This window comes from Mustela lutreola, chromosome 1 (assembly GCF_030435805.1).
Source record: "Mustela lutreola isolate mMusLut2 chromosome 1, mMusLut2.pri, whole genome shotgun sequence".
Taxonomy (NCBI): Eukaryota; Metazoa; Chordata; class Mammalia; order Carnivora; family Mustelidae; genus Mustela; species Mustela lutreola.
Window position 1 is genome coordinate 231,118,096 of NC_081290.1, and position 16,111 is coordinate 231,134,206.

The window sequence follows — 16,111 nt, forward strand, 5'->3', positions numbered from 1 at the left end:
ATATACTTAAAATTATATTCCTACCTAAACTAGGAATTTCTCCAGGCTCAACCACTGCTTATTATTGTTTCTAATCTCTGTTTGCTATTTGTTATAAGCAAGATATACTAAAGACCCTACACAAACACACTAGCAAATTTAATCATTACAACTCTGTGAATTAGGTACATTATTATCTTTATTTTATAGACAAAGAAACTGAGATTTGGTGAAGTTCAGTAACTCGTTTAAGATCACTCAAGCTAATAAAAGATAAAGCCAGGCAGGACTCTACCTCGTGTTCTGACTTTAGACCCTAAGTTCTTAACCTCTTCACTGTATTCCCTGCAACAGAGAGGGGACTATTTGAACTGATACAGGTTATAAGCCTTAATTTGAGACTCTATTTCTTATTTTCAGGTAGAATATATAGAGGTCCAAGATAATACAATGTGGATAGCAGTTTTGATCATCTTATAAACTTATTCCAAGTTTATAAAATTCACTTGCAATTGGTACAGCATAAATCGATAAACTATGTCCTGAGTAGTTTTTAACTTACTTTCGTAAAACTACTGAAATCTTTCTAATCTTTGATCTCCTCTTGGTATGGATAGCATGAGGAATGTATCTTGAGGGTATTTTTTTTTTTTTTTTGTCTTTTCAGAGGATATAATTAATACAAGTTCTTTTTGAAGAATATACTAAAATAAGAAGAGGTGGAAAAACACATAATTCTACAACCTCAAGACTGCCTCTGCAAATATTTCAGTATATTTACATTGAATCACCTAGCTAATGGCTTCTTTCTAATAAAAGAGTTGTACGTGTTTTTGGCAGAGAACTTGAGAAAATATTTCTGAAAAGCAAAAACTATCTATAATCCCATCACCAAGAAATAACTGTTAATATGTTTGTTTCACATCTGTTTTTTTTTTCAAATGGTTACAATACATTGGCAAATCTTTGACAGTATTGGGATAATTTTATTTACAGTTTTTTTTATCCTGCTTTTTAAAAAATTTAACATTATGTTTATAAATATTTGAAGATTTGCTGTATATTACTTAACACCCTCTTTTTACCAAACATGGTAAATACTGTTCATACTGTTCATATTATTTCAGATTTTTTGTAAACACTATTGACTGTATATTATTGCATTATAACAATGTGCTGTAATTAACTTAATTCCTGATTATTGGACCTCTTGTTATTTCTAATTGTTAATTTTTGAAGTATACATATTTGTCTATAAGCTTTTTATGTATTTGTTACTTCTGTAGTATAAATTCCCAGAAGTGGAACTACTGGGCTTAAGAGTGAATATTTAAATATTTAATATTTAATGCCAAATTTGCTGTTCAGAAGTATGTTGCCAGTTTATATTCCCAATTTCACACGTTTTGAAGTTGAACCCTTTTTGTAAAGAACTAACTCTTAAAATAGAGAAAAGATTTTCTTCCAACCTCTTGGTAACTCATGAAACCCTCTATAATCTTCTAGAGAGAAGTAGTGACCCCCAGAATGGGGACGAAAGTATGGCAGAATGTAGGTTGCCACTTAAAGATGCCTCAGTCAAATAGTTAAGCTATTTACTTCATAAAGCCTGGGCTCCTTTCTAAGCTGTACTATGTTATCACTTCAGTTAAAATACCCTGTGGCTTGTCTTTAATTTAACCTAAAGTTTTTCTTTTCTTCTTCTCTCAGCCAGAAGTCATTGGATCTGCATCACTGCCTTTACGAACTGTCATTCAGTCTGAGTTGCTTTCTTTCAGTAACCAGCTTCCAGTGCAACAAGAGAATGGTCAGACTCCACTGGGCCCCCTTAAGGTACATAGATACACATTCAGGTAGTCAAGTATTATGAAGTATATCTTACTGGCTGGCACTGAATGAGAAAAATCAGAGTCTCTCCTCTTGCAACTTCTGTTAAAATAGGGCAGCAGAGTTGCTGTGAAGGAAATAAACAGTAAAATGTGAAAGTGAATATGTGGGAGAAAGTAGGGGGCTTTTGGTCAGAGAAGGTCTAAAGAAGTGACATTTTAGGTAAGATTTGAAGGAGAGGAAGAGGCACCAAGTAAAAAGTAGAGGGAAAATCATACCAAAGAAGGGGAATAACACATGCAGAGGCCCTAAAGCAGTGTCGTTGCCATAGGATAGGGAGCCAGGAGGGAGAATGTAAAAAATAAGATTGGACTGGCATGTGGAAGCCATATCATTCAGAGCTTTGTAGATCTATGTAAATGGTTTAGATTTTATCATAAGAGCCAAGAAAGGACATCGAAGTGGGACAGTGACATTTGAATTACCTTTTTTTTTTTTTTTGAGAGAGCGAGCACAAGCAGGAGGGGCAGAGGGAGAGGGAATCTGAAGCAGACTTCATGCTGAGCATGGAGCTCAATGTGGGGCTCAGTCCCACAACCCTGAGATCACAATGTAAACCAAAACACTGAGTCAGATGTTTAACCAGCTGCATCACCTAGGCACCCTGATTTACATTTTTAAAAGGTAACTGTGGAAAATACATTGTAGGGGACAAGAAGAAAAATAGAAACTTACATTAGTCCAGAAAAGAGATAACTGATGGCTTGGAGTAGATTAATTGGATATAAACAAGGAAAAAAGTGACTGAGTTTATGGTCTGGTGGAATGAATTCTGATGTATAATTCTTTGGAGAGAGGGTTCTTTCCTTGTATTCAGAAGCTACAGGATTTCTTAGATGGCACAATTTGAATGTGTGGCTTCAATATAGCATTGTCTTATTGTTCTTGTGAGCTTTTAAAATAATCACAGCCAGGGGCACCTGGGTGGCTCAGTGGGTTAAAGCCTCTGCCTTCGGCTCGGGTCATGATCCCAGGGTCCTAGGATTGAGCCCCACGTCGGGCTCTCTGCTCAGCGGGGAGCCTGCTTCCTCCTCTCTCTGCCTGCTTCTCTGCCTACTTGTAATCTCTGTCTGTCCAATGAATAAATAAAATATTAAAGAAAGAAAAATAATAATAATCACAGCCATACCTATGACATTTCCATGGCTCTTCATTATCCAAAAGATAAAAATACAGGGCTCCCCATAAGGTCCTGGCCTATCCACTTACAGCTTCCCTAGAATCAATAAGGTATCATGCTGGTTTTTACCTCCATGATTTTGATCTTGATTTTCACCCTACTGCCTCCTCTTGGAAGCCCTCTCTGCCTACTTTTTGGTCTTCTCAGTAATAAATAACATTTAGTTTTAAAGACTGGTGTGGTTGTCATTATGAAAAATTAACACTACATTTCTCTTCCATAATCAAAAGTTTTATTTTTTGTTTGCCTAGTTCAGTTCTGGACTGCAAGTTTAAAAATCAGAAAAGAAGAATTAATGGAACTGATGGACTAGAAATTGTTTTTGTCCTGGCTATATTGTGGGAAATACTGTTCTAGATAGATTGCTGTCCATAATTAATAGCAAGAAAGAAGTTTGCTGTGGGTTTTAAATAGAGGGAACAGCAAGTCCCCTTTTATTCCTAATGACTTTAAACTTAGAGAAAAATTGCAAAAATAGTACAAAGAACTCACATACCCTTTACGGAGACTCACCAATTACTAACATTTGTCACATTTGCTTTATAATCATCTACCTCCTGTCTCTCCCTTTCTCACTTGTCTTTTTTCCTTTGTCTCCCTCTGCATCCCCCCCCACACACACCCACACACAATTTTGTTCTGAACTATTTGAGAATATGTTATAGACATCTTGCATCTTTCCCCCCAAATTCTTGTATTTCCTAAGAACAAGGACATGATCAGACACAACACTGTACAGTTATAAAAATCAACTTAACCTTGATAATGTCCACAGTCCATATGCAGATTTCACCAGTTGTGCCAATACATCCATTTATAGAATTTTTTTTCCAGTCCAGGATTACCTATCACATTTGTCATCTCTCTCTAATCTCCTTTATTTTTTTTTTAAAGATTTTGGGGCGCCTGGGTGGCTCAGTGGGTTAAAGCCTCTGCCTTCAGCTCAGGTCATGATCCCAGGGTCCTGGGATCGAGCCCCACATTGGGCTCTCTGCTCAGCAGGGATCCTCCTTCCTCCTCTCTCTCTGCCTCCTTGTGATCTCTCTCTCTGTCAAGTAAATAAATAAAATCTTTAAAAAAAAAAAAAAGATTTTATTTATTTATTTGACACACAGAGAGAGATCACAAGCAGGCAGAGGAGGGGGGAAAGCAGGCTCCCTGCTGAGCAGAGCGCTCAATGCAGGACTCTATTCCAGAACCCTGAGATCATGACCGGAGCAGAGCCAAAGGCAGAGGCTTAACCCACTGAGCCATCCAGGCACCCTCTAATCTCCTTTAGTCTGTAACAGTTTTGCAACCGTTCTTTGTCTTTGAGTACTTTGATATTTTTTAAAAATAAAGCCTGTTATTTTGTAGACTGTCCTCCATTGAGGTTTATCTGTATCACTTACCACTATAATGATTGTAAGGTGATGATTTTCTAACTCCTCCCTTATGTTTTTACTAGTTGCGTTCTACTATACAGAAGAGTTGTCCTTTCTCCCATATTTATTTTTGTTGGGATAGACTCATGGACTTTTACATTATTCAATAGGTTCTAATCCATTACTATTATTATTCATTTTGATGCTCAGATTGTCCCAGATTTGGCCAATGTGAGCTCCTTTGATTGAATTCTGTATCCTTTCTCCTTTCAATATGCCTGCATCCTTTTCTGAGCACTTCCTTATTTTCCAGCACAAGATGATGTTCCACGTTCATCTTGTATTATTGATAAATCATCTGGCTAGCTTCTCTTAATCCTAATAAGGTAATGTATATACAGTCTATTAGTGTTCTTACTATTATGGTATTTGAGAATGAGTTAATTATTTTCTAACAATCCAATTTGCCTCTGGCTCCAAAATGCTGATTCTGATTTCAGAAGACATACTTGCTAACTCTCTTCCTTTTGTGTTTTATAGGTAACTATAGAGCTTGTTATAGATAACAAGGATTTCACTGGTGTGAATACTAAATTAAGTAGCAGCACCCAACATAACCCACCTTGTGCTCTTACAAGTCCAGATAAGACACTTTCAGAACCTGGTCAATATGTTACCTGTACCAAAAATCCAGAGAACCTCAATCAAATTCACAAAGAAGCTGCAAAGAAAGTGCAAAATTTGGTGCTCCCCAAACCAAAGTCACCAAGTCCTGTCATATCAAATCCTTCAACCTTCATGAATGTGCCAGCCTCTCACAATTTAGCAAATCAGACAAATGGGTCAACAAAAGAGACTGCTTTGCTATTGCATGTGCTGTTGATGGTTCCAGATGGGAAAGATTTCATTACTGGAGAGTCTGACAAACAACCACCGTGCAATGTTTATTTAAATTGCAAACTTTTCAGCACAGAGGAAGTCACCAGATCTGTCATCGCATGGGGCACAACACAACCAGTCTTTAACTTTTTACAGGTAACTTTGTACATTCCATATCCATTAGGGATGTATGGGGGCAGAGACGTGTGTGTTTCCCAAATCATAATTCCATTATGAAAGAAACCTAGAATGTTCAGACTGGGAGAGACCTTTGTAATTGTCTGTAGATCTATGTATGTAGATCCATTGCCACTGTGGGACTGGAAAAGGAAAGGACATTGTCATCATTTTAAAACTTGTGTCTTCATTTCCTTGTGTTCTGTCTCAGCTTATATGGTTTCCCACTGTTTCTTTGCCCAAGTTCTGAATTGTATTCCTCTCGGCTTCCTCTAGAATTAAACTTTCCCCATTCTTTTCTGTATCTCCAAACTCTTCACTCAGTCAACTTTTTAATATATTTTTTCTCTCCTTTATTCCTCTGCTTATTTTAGTACTTATCTTGCTTGATTTCTCTGTAGGATTTGATACTTTTGCTTAAATTGTTTCCTTTCTTGATATTTTTGTAACTCTACTCTCTGACTTTCTTCCTGAATCAACAAGTATTCTTTTTCAGTCTATGGGCCAGTAGGAAAAGAGTGGTGACCCCAACACTTACTTTCTTTCTTTCTCTTACCTTTAATTACTGTTGTTCCTGTTCATTGTTCCTTGGTACTCTTTCAAACTAGTCCTCTTTTCCCACAGCCACTACGTCTATTCCCATAGCTTCAGCTATTATTTTTATGAAAATAACTTCCAAATCCATATTTCCATGTAGGCCAGCTTTTCTGATCAGGTTTCTGATCTCTCTAACTGCTGGTCATCATCCCCAGATGTGTCAAAAGCACTGTACACTTGGCTTAGACCTAATGTGCCGCCTGCCAAATCAGTGATATTCAATAAAGGTTTTAATTTTAATTTCTCAATAAAAAAGGAATTCAGATATGTCAAAATCTGATTTTATTATTTCTTCCAGATCTGTTCCACCTCCTCCTATCTGCCCTAATTTATATTGTAATGTACTCAGAAACCCAAGCAGAACCTGAGAGGTATCCTCAACTCTTTATTACATAATTATTCACCAAATCCAATAGATGCTGCAAACTTAATTATCTCCAGAATAAATCTTCTTACCTAAACTCAATTGCCAGTGCTTTCATTCACACCCCCTTTCTTATTACAAATGGCCTTCAGTCTTTCTGGTCTTTCCCTATCCATTCCTTTTTGTATCAGTAAGGATGATCTTTCTAAAACATTAACCTGAATATTTTCCTCCCCTGCTTTAAACTTTTCAGTGATTTCCCCATAGCCTTCAGAATAGAATCCAGATGTCTACTGTGGACTGCAAAATCCTTTAAGAACTGTCTTCCCTTCTGAATTCTTCCCTCCACACTAGATAGTGGCAGTTATGTTCAGCTACTTGAGGTTTCATAAACGTTCTCTTTCCCTACTGCCGGGTCTTTATTTTTTTTTTTATATATTTATTTATTTGACAGACAGAGATCTCAAGTAGGCAGAGAGAGAGGAGGAAGCAGGCTCCCTGCCGAGCAGAGAGCCCAATGCGGAGCTCGATCCCAGGACCCCAGAACCATGACCCAAGCCGAAGGCAGAGGCTTTAACCCACTGAGCCACCCAGATGCCCCACCGCCGTGTCTTTACATGTACTTTTCCTTCTGCCTTGCATTTCCTACTCTACCTTCATGACTCCTATTAAAGGTTTTTGTACTAGCTAACTGCTTTTTTTTTTTTTTCCTAAAATTTTATTTATTTATTTGACAGAGATCACAAGTAGGCAGAGTCAGAGAAAGGGGGCGCAGCAGGCTCCCAGCTGGGCAGATCGATGCCAGGTTTCAATCCCAGAACCCTGGAAACATGACCTGAGCTGGAGGCAGAGGCTTAATCCACTGAACCACCCAGGCACCCCTGTACTAATTAACTTCTGTTTATCCTTCAGAATTTAAGGTTACTTTCTGCCAGCAGCTTTCTCTGGAATCTCCCTAAATGTAGGTTAGGTCGCTATGTTTCACTCTTTTTATTTCACAGAACAGAAATGTACTCAGGGTACTGAAAGACCCCTCCCCTAGAAAGACCCCTCCCTTAGTAGACAGATAGGATAACTAACCGCTTGTTTGCTTTTCTGTGAACCGCTGGCTTTTAGGCGTAAATTAGGTTATTAATTGCTTATTAATTGCTCTTTTGCCCTTCTGTAACTGCTTGGCTTATAGAAATAATAGAAGACGCCATGATGGCATTCCTACCTTCCCCCTTCTTGTTCCCCCTCCCTGCCTCTCTCCTCCCGCGCGCGGGCCCTCAGAACCAATCAGCTTGTTCCCCCTTCCCGCCTCTCTCTTCGCGCGCGCCGGTCCCCAAAGCCAATCAGCAAACTCCACGTATGCCTTTTTCAAAAGTTCTAACTGTCAACCAATCAGTTGCGCCCCACCCAAAACTTGTTTGTACCTGTCTCTAAAAACCCGGCACCACCCCAGCCGGGTGTGCTCAGCTAGCAGGAGCTGCTGACCACCCGCAGGCGCCTGCGTAACAATAAAGAACCTCTTGCTGATTGCATCCAGTGGCAGTGTTGGATTCTTGGGTAAGGGGATCCGCGAGTCTTTCAGTACCTTATGTAATTAAAATTTCTTAGATGGGGCGCCTGGGTGGCTCAGTGGGTTAAGCCGCTGCCTTCGGCTCAGGTCATGATCTCAGGGTCCTGGGATCGAGTCCCGCATCGGGCTCTCTGCTCAGCAGGGAGCCTGCTTCCTCCTCTCTCTCTCTCTCTCTCTCTCTCTCTGCCTGCCTCTATGCCTACTTGTGATCTCTGTCAAATAAATAAATAAAATCTTCAAAAAAAAAATTTCTTAGATGGATACAAAAGTAGGTCTGCTCAGGTTCTCTGCTCTTGGCTTTCTCTCATCTTGCCATACATCATTTCTGGTTTCACCCTTTTGCCTTTCATATTTTCTGTTGGTTTTATCCTGGGGCTTATCTCCTCTGCTGATTCAGTTATACTACAGTGTGGGTCCCTTCAAATTGGTGGACCTTTGATTCTACCATTAATTTAACTGACTCGCTCTTAGCTGCAGATCTCTGCTTCTCTTTGTGACTTTTCCTTTCTCTTTCAGCTGCTAGCTGATAGGCCAGTTCTAGAATAATTTTACACTGATGAACAGTTAGCTTGTTATTCACCATGACGTTGTTGGGCAGAGCTTTTTGCACTAGGCCATACCACCTAACCCGTGGATTGGCTGCCCTTTGATTAGGTGCTCAGCACTTGTCTAATCAGTAGCCAGCTTTCTTTCAAAAACATGGGGCGGGGGCAGTAAAAAAAAAAGTATCTCTCAGCTGGGGTTTACAAATGGGTTATTTGGCCTTAGAACTAGGCTTGGCCGAAGTGGGCAGGCAGTGATTGACATGTCTCACAACCTTCTCTGTGTCGTCAGAGCCCCATCTGTATGAGATTTGTCATCAGAGAACTCATACCATTTTGTATTTGGCCTTTATATGTTGGTCACTTACACCAAACTGACTTCTCTTGAGGATACAGAGTAGGTTTTATTTTAATGTCTTCAGCTCCTAGCACTATACTTGGCTTTCAGTTCAAATTGAGCTTTCAGTTAGTACTTGTTGAATAAAAGCATAGATTAATCCTTTGTCTCAGGTGAGGGTTTTTGTTTTTTTGATTGTCCTCTCCCCAGGTGATTCCTGTCTCTCTGTCTTCCAAATACCTGGAAAGGCTGAAGAACAACGTGATGGTAATTGAAGCATGGAACAAATTGCGGAGCCCTGGACAGGACAAGTTGCTTGGGCTGGTGAAACTCCCCCTCCATCAGTTTTACATGTCATTCAAGTAAATAGGATCTTTTGGAGTGTTCTTTACTTTTCATCTTTAGCTTTGTATGGACTGAAGAGGAATTCTTTTGGTTTGCAAAAATAACTAGCCGATAAAACCTTAGAGGACTTTTCTCAATTTTACCACAATTGCTTCACTTTCTCCTGTGTTAAAACAGTTCTACAATACTGCTTAGCATGTTTCAGGCCCTGTGCTAAGAACCTCACAAATATCAAGTCCTTTAATCCTATTAGAGTTTTCTAAGGCAGGTAATTTTTATTTCTCGTTTTACAGATGAGTTATCAAAGGCGCAGAGGATTTAAATAACTTGTTATATATATTGTAAGTAGTAGAACCAGGGTTAGAACCCAGCAAGTTCTGCTGCTTCACCAAGAAGCTCTACTGCCAACCCTAATCCTAACCTCACAAAACTAATGGTTTAGTTCTCTCTCACAAAACCTTTAGTACTGTTTATTTCACCTATTTGCAAGATTTCTATACTGAGTGTTGTCTTTTGGACCTTCACATTTGATCACTGTACCTCACTTTTCACTGTGCCACACCCCAGTGGGGTATTGATTTATCTGAAGGTTATTTCTGTCCTCACTACAGACTGTTCATTTTTTCTTTTGGTTCATGGTACTGATTTTTAGTTATTTTAGTGTTGACTTCTTTTGTAACAGCCTGCTTACGGTTCTGTGTTTTAAATGCTGTTTTACATTTTACGGAGAGCCCTTTTGTGGGCGCAGTTGACGAGAGCCTTTCTGTAACCCTGGGAAACTATTGTCATTATCCCCTTTTTACAAATTAGGAAATTTATCCTTTGACTTGCAGAAGTCAGCCTCTTTGACTTTTCATCATCTATAAAATGAGGGTAATGATAGACACCACTGTCTTCCTTATGGCACAATTGTGACAGTCCAGTGAGAAAATAAGTGGGTAAGCCTTCTGTGAACAGTGAAATACTTATAATAGTAACAGTAGAAAGCATGGTCAGGCTAAGGAGTGCTGCTGGAATCATGCCATCTGTCAACTGTAGGCTTTTTCCACTTTTTTAGTTATGATTAATGTGGTCTCATACTTCCCTTCCCTTCTCACTTCATTAGACCCCATTCTTTGCTGAAAGAGCATAAAACATTAGCTACTCAGTTACTGAGTACTTTTACCTACTAAGTATTATAGTTGGTATTTTAGGTTTGTTATCTCATCTAATCCTAATAACTGCCCTTTGATGGAAGTTTTATTACCTACATTTTACAGAAGAGGAAACAGAGTTAGAAAGGTTAAATTGATTACTGAGAGTCATTCAGCAAGTAACAGAGCTAAGACTCAGCATGGTATAATGAAGAGTATTTGGACTTTTTCTCATCTATTAATGGTGGATAATACCAACTTTTGCAGTGGTAGGATTATAGATGGCAAATATTAATGATAATAGTATCTACATCGTATCTGCCAGATTCCAAAGTCCATTTCATGTTGACCACTCTTCCTCCCTGTAAAGTAATGCAATTCAGCAAGCCTGTACTGAGATAGTGCACAAGCCCAGATGCTGGGTTTGGGGTCATGATGATAACAGACATAAATCAGACATTCTCTGCTTTCAAATTGCTACATTTGGAAGTTAACTGCCTGATCATTTTTCTTTGATGAGCTATGGTAAAGTCGTGTTTTTCAAACCAGTATTTTCTAGTTTGTAGACCCATTTTTAACAAACTGAGAAAATAAGCCAAGTAGGAAATGCAGTAGCAGCTCTGTGACATAATTGATGATTGTTATTTTTTCATTTGCAATATTCTCTCCCTCTAGAGATCCCAAAATTTCTCGCCTGCTGCTTGATGCTCAATACCCAGTTGTTGCTGTTGACAGCTACATGCCTGTGATTGATGTGTTCTCAGGCCACCAAAACGGGAGTCTTCGTGTCTTTTTAGCCATGGGTTCTTCAGATCAGATAATGGCACTGCAGAGATTAAAGAATGAAGAAGGAACACTTCCTCCCTTCAGTCCTAGGCCAGCCCATTTTTTGGACCAGCCATCTACAGCATCTGTTAATGTGGTAGTGACTAAACACTTGATTGTTTACAAAAGCCATAATCTCATTTTAAGTGTACAACGTGATGCTTTAATATAGGTAACATTGTGAAAGGTTTACCAACCACAGTGAAGCCATTTAAAATTATCAGTCACTTCATCTATTTACCTTTTTATGTGTGTAGTTGAGAGCACTTAAGATCTATTTGCAAATTTTAAATTTCATAATCTCATTTTATCTTGTGTGTTTTAATGAAACCATTGTCCCAGATCCTTATTTCAGTAGAGAAAAATCTGTCCTTCTGAGATTTTGAATTTATAAAAAAACTCTAATTGTCAACCACATCCTAATCGTCTAATTTACTAAATTAATTAATTGTCTTTTAGAAAGTTGGGGTGAACCTAAGACTGCATTTTAAAAGGTCTTAATTAAAAAGAAGATAATCCGGGGGTGGGGAATAGGGGTGGGAGGTTGACAATGATCCCAAATGTAGGCCCACAAAATCTTACTCTGTTTCTTAACCAAATCCACACTGGGAAGTTATAGTGAAGTTCCTTGCTTTTCTACCAGTAAATTTTTAAAAGTAATTTGTACAGTGCTGTACAATTGAGAAAACACATTGATATACTTTTGCATGTTTATTTCCCTAATACTACATGAGGGGAACCATTGTCACTCACTTTTTAGGTGATGAAACAGAGTCAAAAGAAGTTATTTGTCTAGGATCTCATGGCTAAGAATGGAAGAATCAGAGTTCAGACACGGGCTTTTTTTTTTTTTTTTTTTTAATTATTATTAAGAGAGAGATTGAGCATATACGTGATGGGGGGAAGAGCAACGAAGGAGGGGGAGAATCTTAAGCAGACTTCCCGCTGTGGCGCCCTATGTGGGGCTTGATCTTACAACCCTGAGATCGTGACCTGAGCCGAAGGCAGAGGCTTAACCCACTGAGCCACCCAGGCGACCCTAGAATCAAAGTTTATTAAATTCCATACCAAAAATTAAAGAATGTTACTATGAGCATAAAAGAGCTATTTTAAAGATTAGATATCTATAAATACAGTTGTTTTTCTTCCTACATTCATGTCACTCATCCATTTCAGCATCTGCAGAACTGAATTAATAAATTACTGTAATACTGTATGGCCAAATTAAGCAGCTGCTGAGATTATGAGAGGTTTTTTTTTTTTGTTTTTTTGGTTTTTTATAAAAGATTTTATTTATTTGTCAGAGAGAGAGAGGGAGAGTGAGCAAGCACAGACAGACAGAATGGCAGGCAGAGGCAGAGGGAGAAGCAGGCTTCCTGCTGAGCAAAGAGCCGATGTGGGACTCAATCCCAGGATTCTGGGATCATGACCTGAGCCGAAGGCAGCTGCTTAACCAACTGAGCCACCCAGGCGTCCCCATGAGAGGTTTTTTTAACCCATATTTTTCTTCTCTGGGGAATCAAATTGAAAGTTCTCTGTTTCCCTATGTAAGGTTTTGGAGCAGGTATTGCTGATATGTTTTTAGAATACAAAGCAAAGACTTTATGCAAATTCTATTCCAAATTCATGGGATTATTAGTTAGAATATTAAGTACATACAGATCATACAGTTTGACCCCTGTCTAAATCCTGAAGTCCCTCTCTATAAATATTCCCAATTACCAGTTGTGTCTGTTGAAGCTGTTTAGAGTAGAAGTAAAGAGCCTGGCTGTAGAGTCAGGCTACCTGAATTCAAACCCTGGTTCTGCTGTTGTTAGCTCTGCTTGTTAAATTAGCTACTGCAGGTGAAGGGCTTAGTATAGTGCCTGGCTACAGTAAATAATAAAAACCTTAAATTATTACCAGTACTTCAGTAATGATATGTTCACAACCTCCCCTAATAGTCCTTACCATTAATGAATAGTCTCAGTGTTATTCTCAACCTAATTAAAAATAGTAAGTAAATTGGGGGTTCTGACTAGCTCAGTCAGTGGTGTGCGCAACTTTTGATCTCAGGGTTGTAAGTTTGAGCCCTACATTGGGTGTAGAGCCTACTTAAAGAAAATTAGTGTGTTAATACATATTTGCTTCATGTATATATTTTTTATCCTATTAGGGTTTTTTTTTTTAAGATTTTATTTATTTATTTGACAGACAGAGATCACAAGTAGGCAGAGAGGCAGGCGTGGCGGGGGAGGGCAGACTCCCCGCCAAGCAGAGAGCCCAATGTGGGGCCTGCCTGATTACAGGACCCTGAGATCATGACCTGAGCCAAAGGCAGAGGCTTTTACCCACTAAGCCACCCAGGTACCCCAGGATATTCTTAATGTATTCTGTTCTTAGGGTACTAATAATCAGGAGCCAGTGTTGAATTTTATTAAATACCTTTTTAGCATTTATTGAGACAGTCATGTTTTTTCCTTTGTTCCATTAATGCAGTGAACTACATTTTTGAATTTTTTAATATTGACCTGGTCTCATAGTCTAGAGTAAATCTTTCTTGATCTGATTACAGTGAGCAGTTGTGAGATTTATACACAGTGAAAATTAAGTATCTGTTTTAGTATCAGCTAATTACACCTATTCATCTAGACTCAGGTTTCATAGAGAAAAAGGAATATTCTAAAAAAGTTTTTCTTTAAAGCTTACAACAGTATCTCTGTTTCATTTAATAGATGGAGGACCAAAGAAGTGGATTGATGGAGCATCACTTTGAGCTCCATGTAGAAAAAGTTAAAGGGTTAGCCCCTCTTCAGGCAACAGTCTGGGGAGAAGCAGATTGTTATGTCCAATACTACTTTCCAGTTCAAGACTCCCAATCCAGTGTGCTAAAAGGATCTGAGTTCCCTGAAAACGGTAGGTTTGGGAGGTTAGAGTTTCTCATTGTGTGGTTCTTTCCTTGGCTATACTTAGAATTTTGTTTTTTCCTGAGTGAATTCTGTGTTCCTGAATGTTTCTAGTCTTAACCTGGATAGTACAGGAGATGGGCTAAGTTTTTTTTTTCTTATGTTATTTATTATAACTTTTTATTTTGATATGATTTCAAATTTACAGAAAATTTAACAAAAATGGTACAAAGAACTTCTATATACCCTTCTCCTAGATCCACAAATTACTTATATTTTGCCCCATCTTATTTCATTTACATGCCTACTCACTCTTAACCTGTACACATACAATTGATTCTCATTACTCACAATAGTTATATTCTGCATAACATAGCAATATCAGGGGTACTGAATTTAAAAATACCGAACCACTGCTCTTAGGGGAAATATGTACATATATATCGCACATAGATCATAATTATAAGTCCTAAAATAACTTATTCTAGTAGATTTTACTTTATTTTTTGAAAGCGAGAAAAGGTTCAGAAATGTTAAGTGACTGAAGCTGCCTAAGTGATAATAACAAGGTTCACATTCAGACCCCATTCAGCTGGCCCCAGAGCCAGATATTCTCGCACTACACCACACTAGCCTCTGCCGTCTCCATCATCTGATCATCCCTGAGAGCTGAAACAAGAAGTCAGAGTGTCACTTTGTTCAAGCTCAGCTGGGAATGATCAAGTCAGGTGACTCACATGTTTTGCCATTCCCAGCACATCCACAAATAACTGCAAAAGCGATGCCAGTATTGATTTTGGGGGTTGAAATAAGGGACTTGGATCCAGAATATATTTTTAAAAAAAAAACCTTACAAATAATAATAAAAAATAATCTGACTAAAAAGTATTCAGAAGATCTGAATAGACATTTCTCCTAAGATGTACAAGGGCCAATAAGCACATGAAAAGATACTCAGCATCATTAGCCATTTGACAATGAAAACCAAAAGCAACACAAGATACCACTTCTTTTCACCAAGATGGCAATAATTTAAAAACCAAAAAACTAAAACAAAGAATAGGCTAACAGGTATTGACAAGAAAGTGTAGGAATTGCAACCCTTAGATATTGTCCAGCAACAAAACGATCTCTTTCTTCTGTATTATCATGGAACCTTTGGGTACCATAGCTACTAGGGAAATGGACCTTGGTAGAAGTAACATAGAAGATAAAGGTTTTGGTTCCAGGTCCATGACCTACTACCTCTAAGGCCTTTGGATTCACTATGGAACCTCAATATGTCCATATTCTGTCTGTTAAGTAGAAGTAATAGTTGTTTTGTTTTCCTCACATAGTGAGGATAAAATGGAATAATACTGGATATTAACATATTGTCTTACTACATGCAAAACACTAAATGTTATGTTGGATTATTCTGAATTGCTTTTCTTTTCCAAAGGAATCTCTTTGAAGCCTTTCAGATCTGCAACCACACTCTGTGTTCCAGATCCCATCTTTAATAGTGAACACCATCACTCTCTCCTTTTGCCAAGTGAAGTTCCAGTGCAAAGGCTTCTACTGAGTGCCTTCTCTGCACAGGGGCTTGTTCCTGGTGGTGGAGTCCAGTTTGAAATCTGGTGCAGGTATAACGTGAAACCATTTTTTGTATCTAGAAAGGAAGTACGCAGTCATAGATCATGCTTCCCTTCACAGCTTAGGCTGAAATGTAAGGAAACTAAGCAATCCCTTCTACCCTACTTTATATCATCTGACTTGTTAGTGAGTGACTCTTCTCCAGATTTTACTGAAATCTGAATTATTAGGCTCTTGGGAGCAGTTATATCTCATGCTTTTAACCATGTGTAACATTTGGAAGTGAAGTTCTATCAGTTTTACCTCCTATTGCTCTTAAGTATTCGGTCACCCATTTTCTGTTTACTTCCCTTTTTGGTTCAGTCCCTCATCCTATCACGCCTAAATTGCTAATGGCCTCCTAACTGGTCTCCCCACTTCTAAACTTATTTCTTATAATCCTTTCTTCCCACCACCCAGAGAGTAGCCTTCGTAAAATATA

The 16,111-nt window shown here is 38.4% G+C and overlaps 1 protein-coding gene across 6 annotated transcripts in view; it reads left to right on the forward strand.

Moving 5' to 3' along the window:
* C2CD3 (C2 domain containing 3 centriole elongation regulator) overlaps positions 1-16,111 on the forward strand; it is a 155,874-nt gene that overhangs the window by 59,583 nt on the left and 80,180 nt on the right. For 5 of the 6 annotated variants that reach the window (XM_059132807.1, XM_059132820.1, XM_059132789.1 and 2 more), the window contains exons 13-18: positions 1,690-1,812; positions 4,951-5,445; positions 9,078-9,229; positions 11,021-11,267; positions 13,885-14,065; positions 15,497-15,680. In XM_059132807.1, coding sequence (XP_058988790.1) covers positions 1,690-1,812; positions 4,951-5,445; positions 9,078-9,229; positions 11,021-11,267; positions 13,885-14,065; positions 15,497-15,680 — 1,382 coding nt within the window. The remainder of the gene's footprint in view (positions 1-1,689; positions 1,813-4,950; positions 5,446-9,077; positions 9,230-11,020; positions 11,268-13,884; positions 14,066-15,496; positions 15,681-16,111) is intronic. The other variant, XM_059132797.1, reaches the window with a different exon arrangement.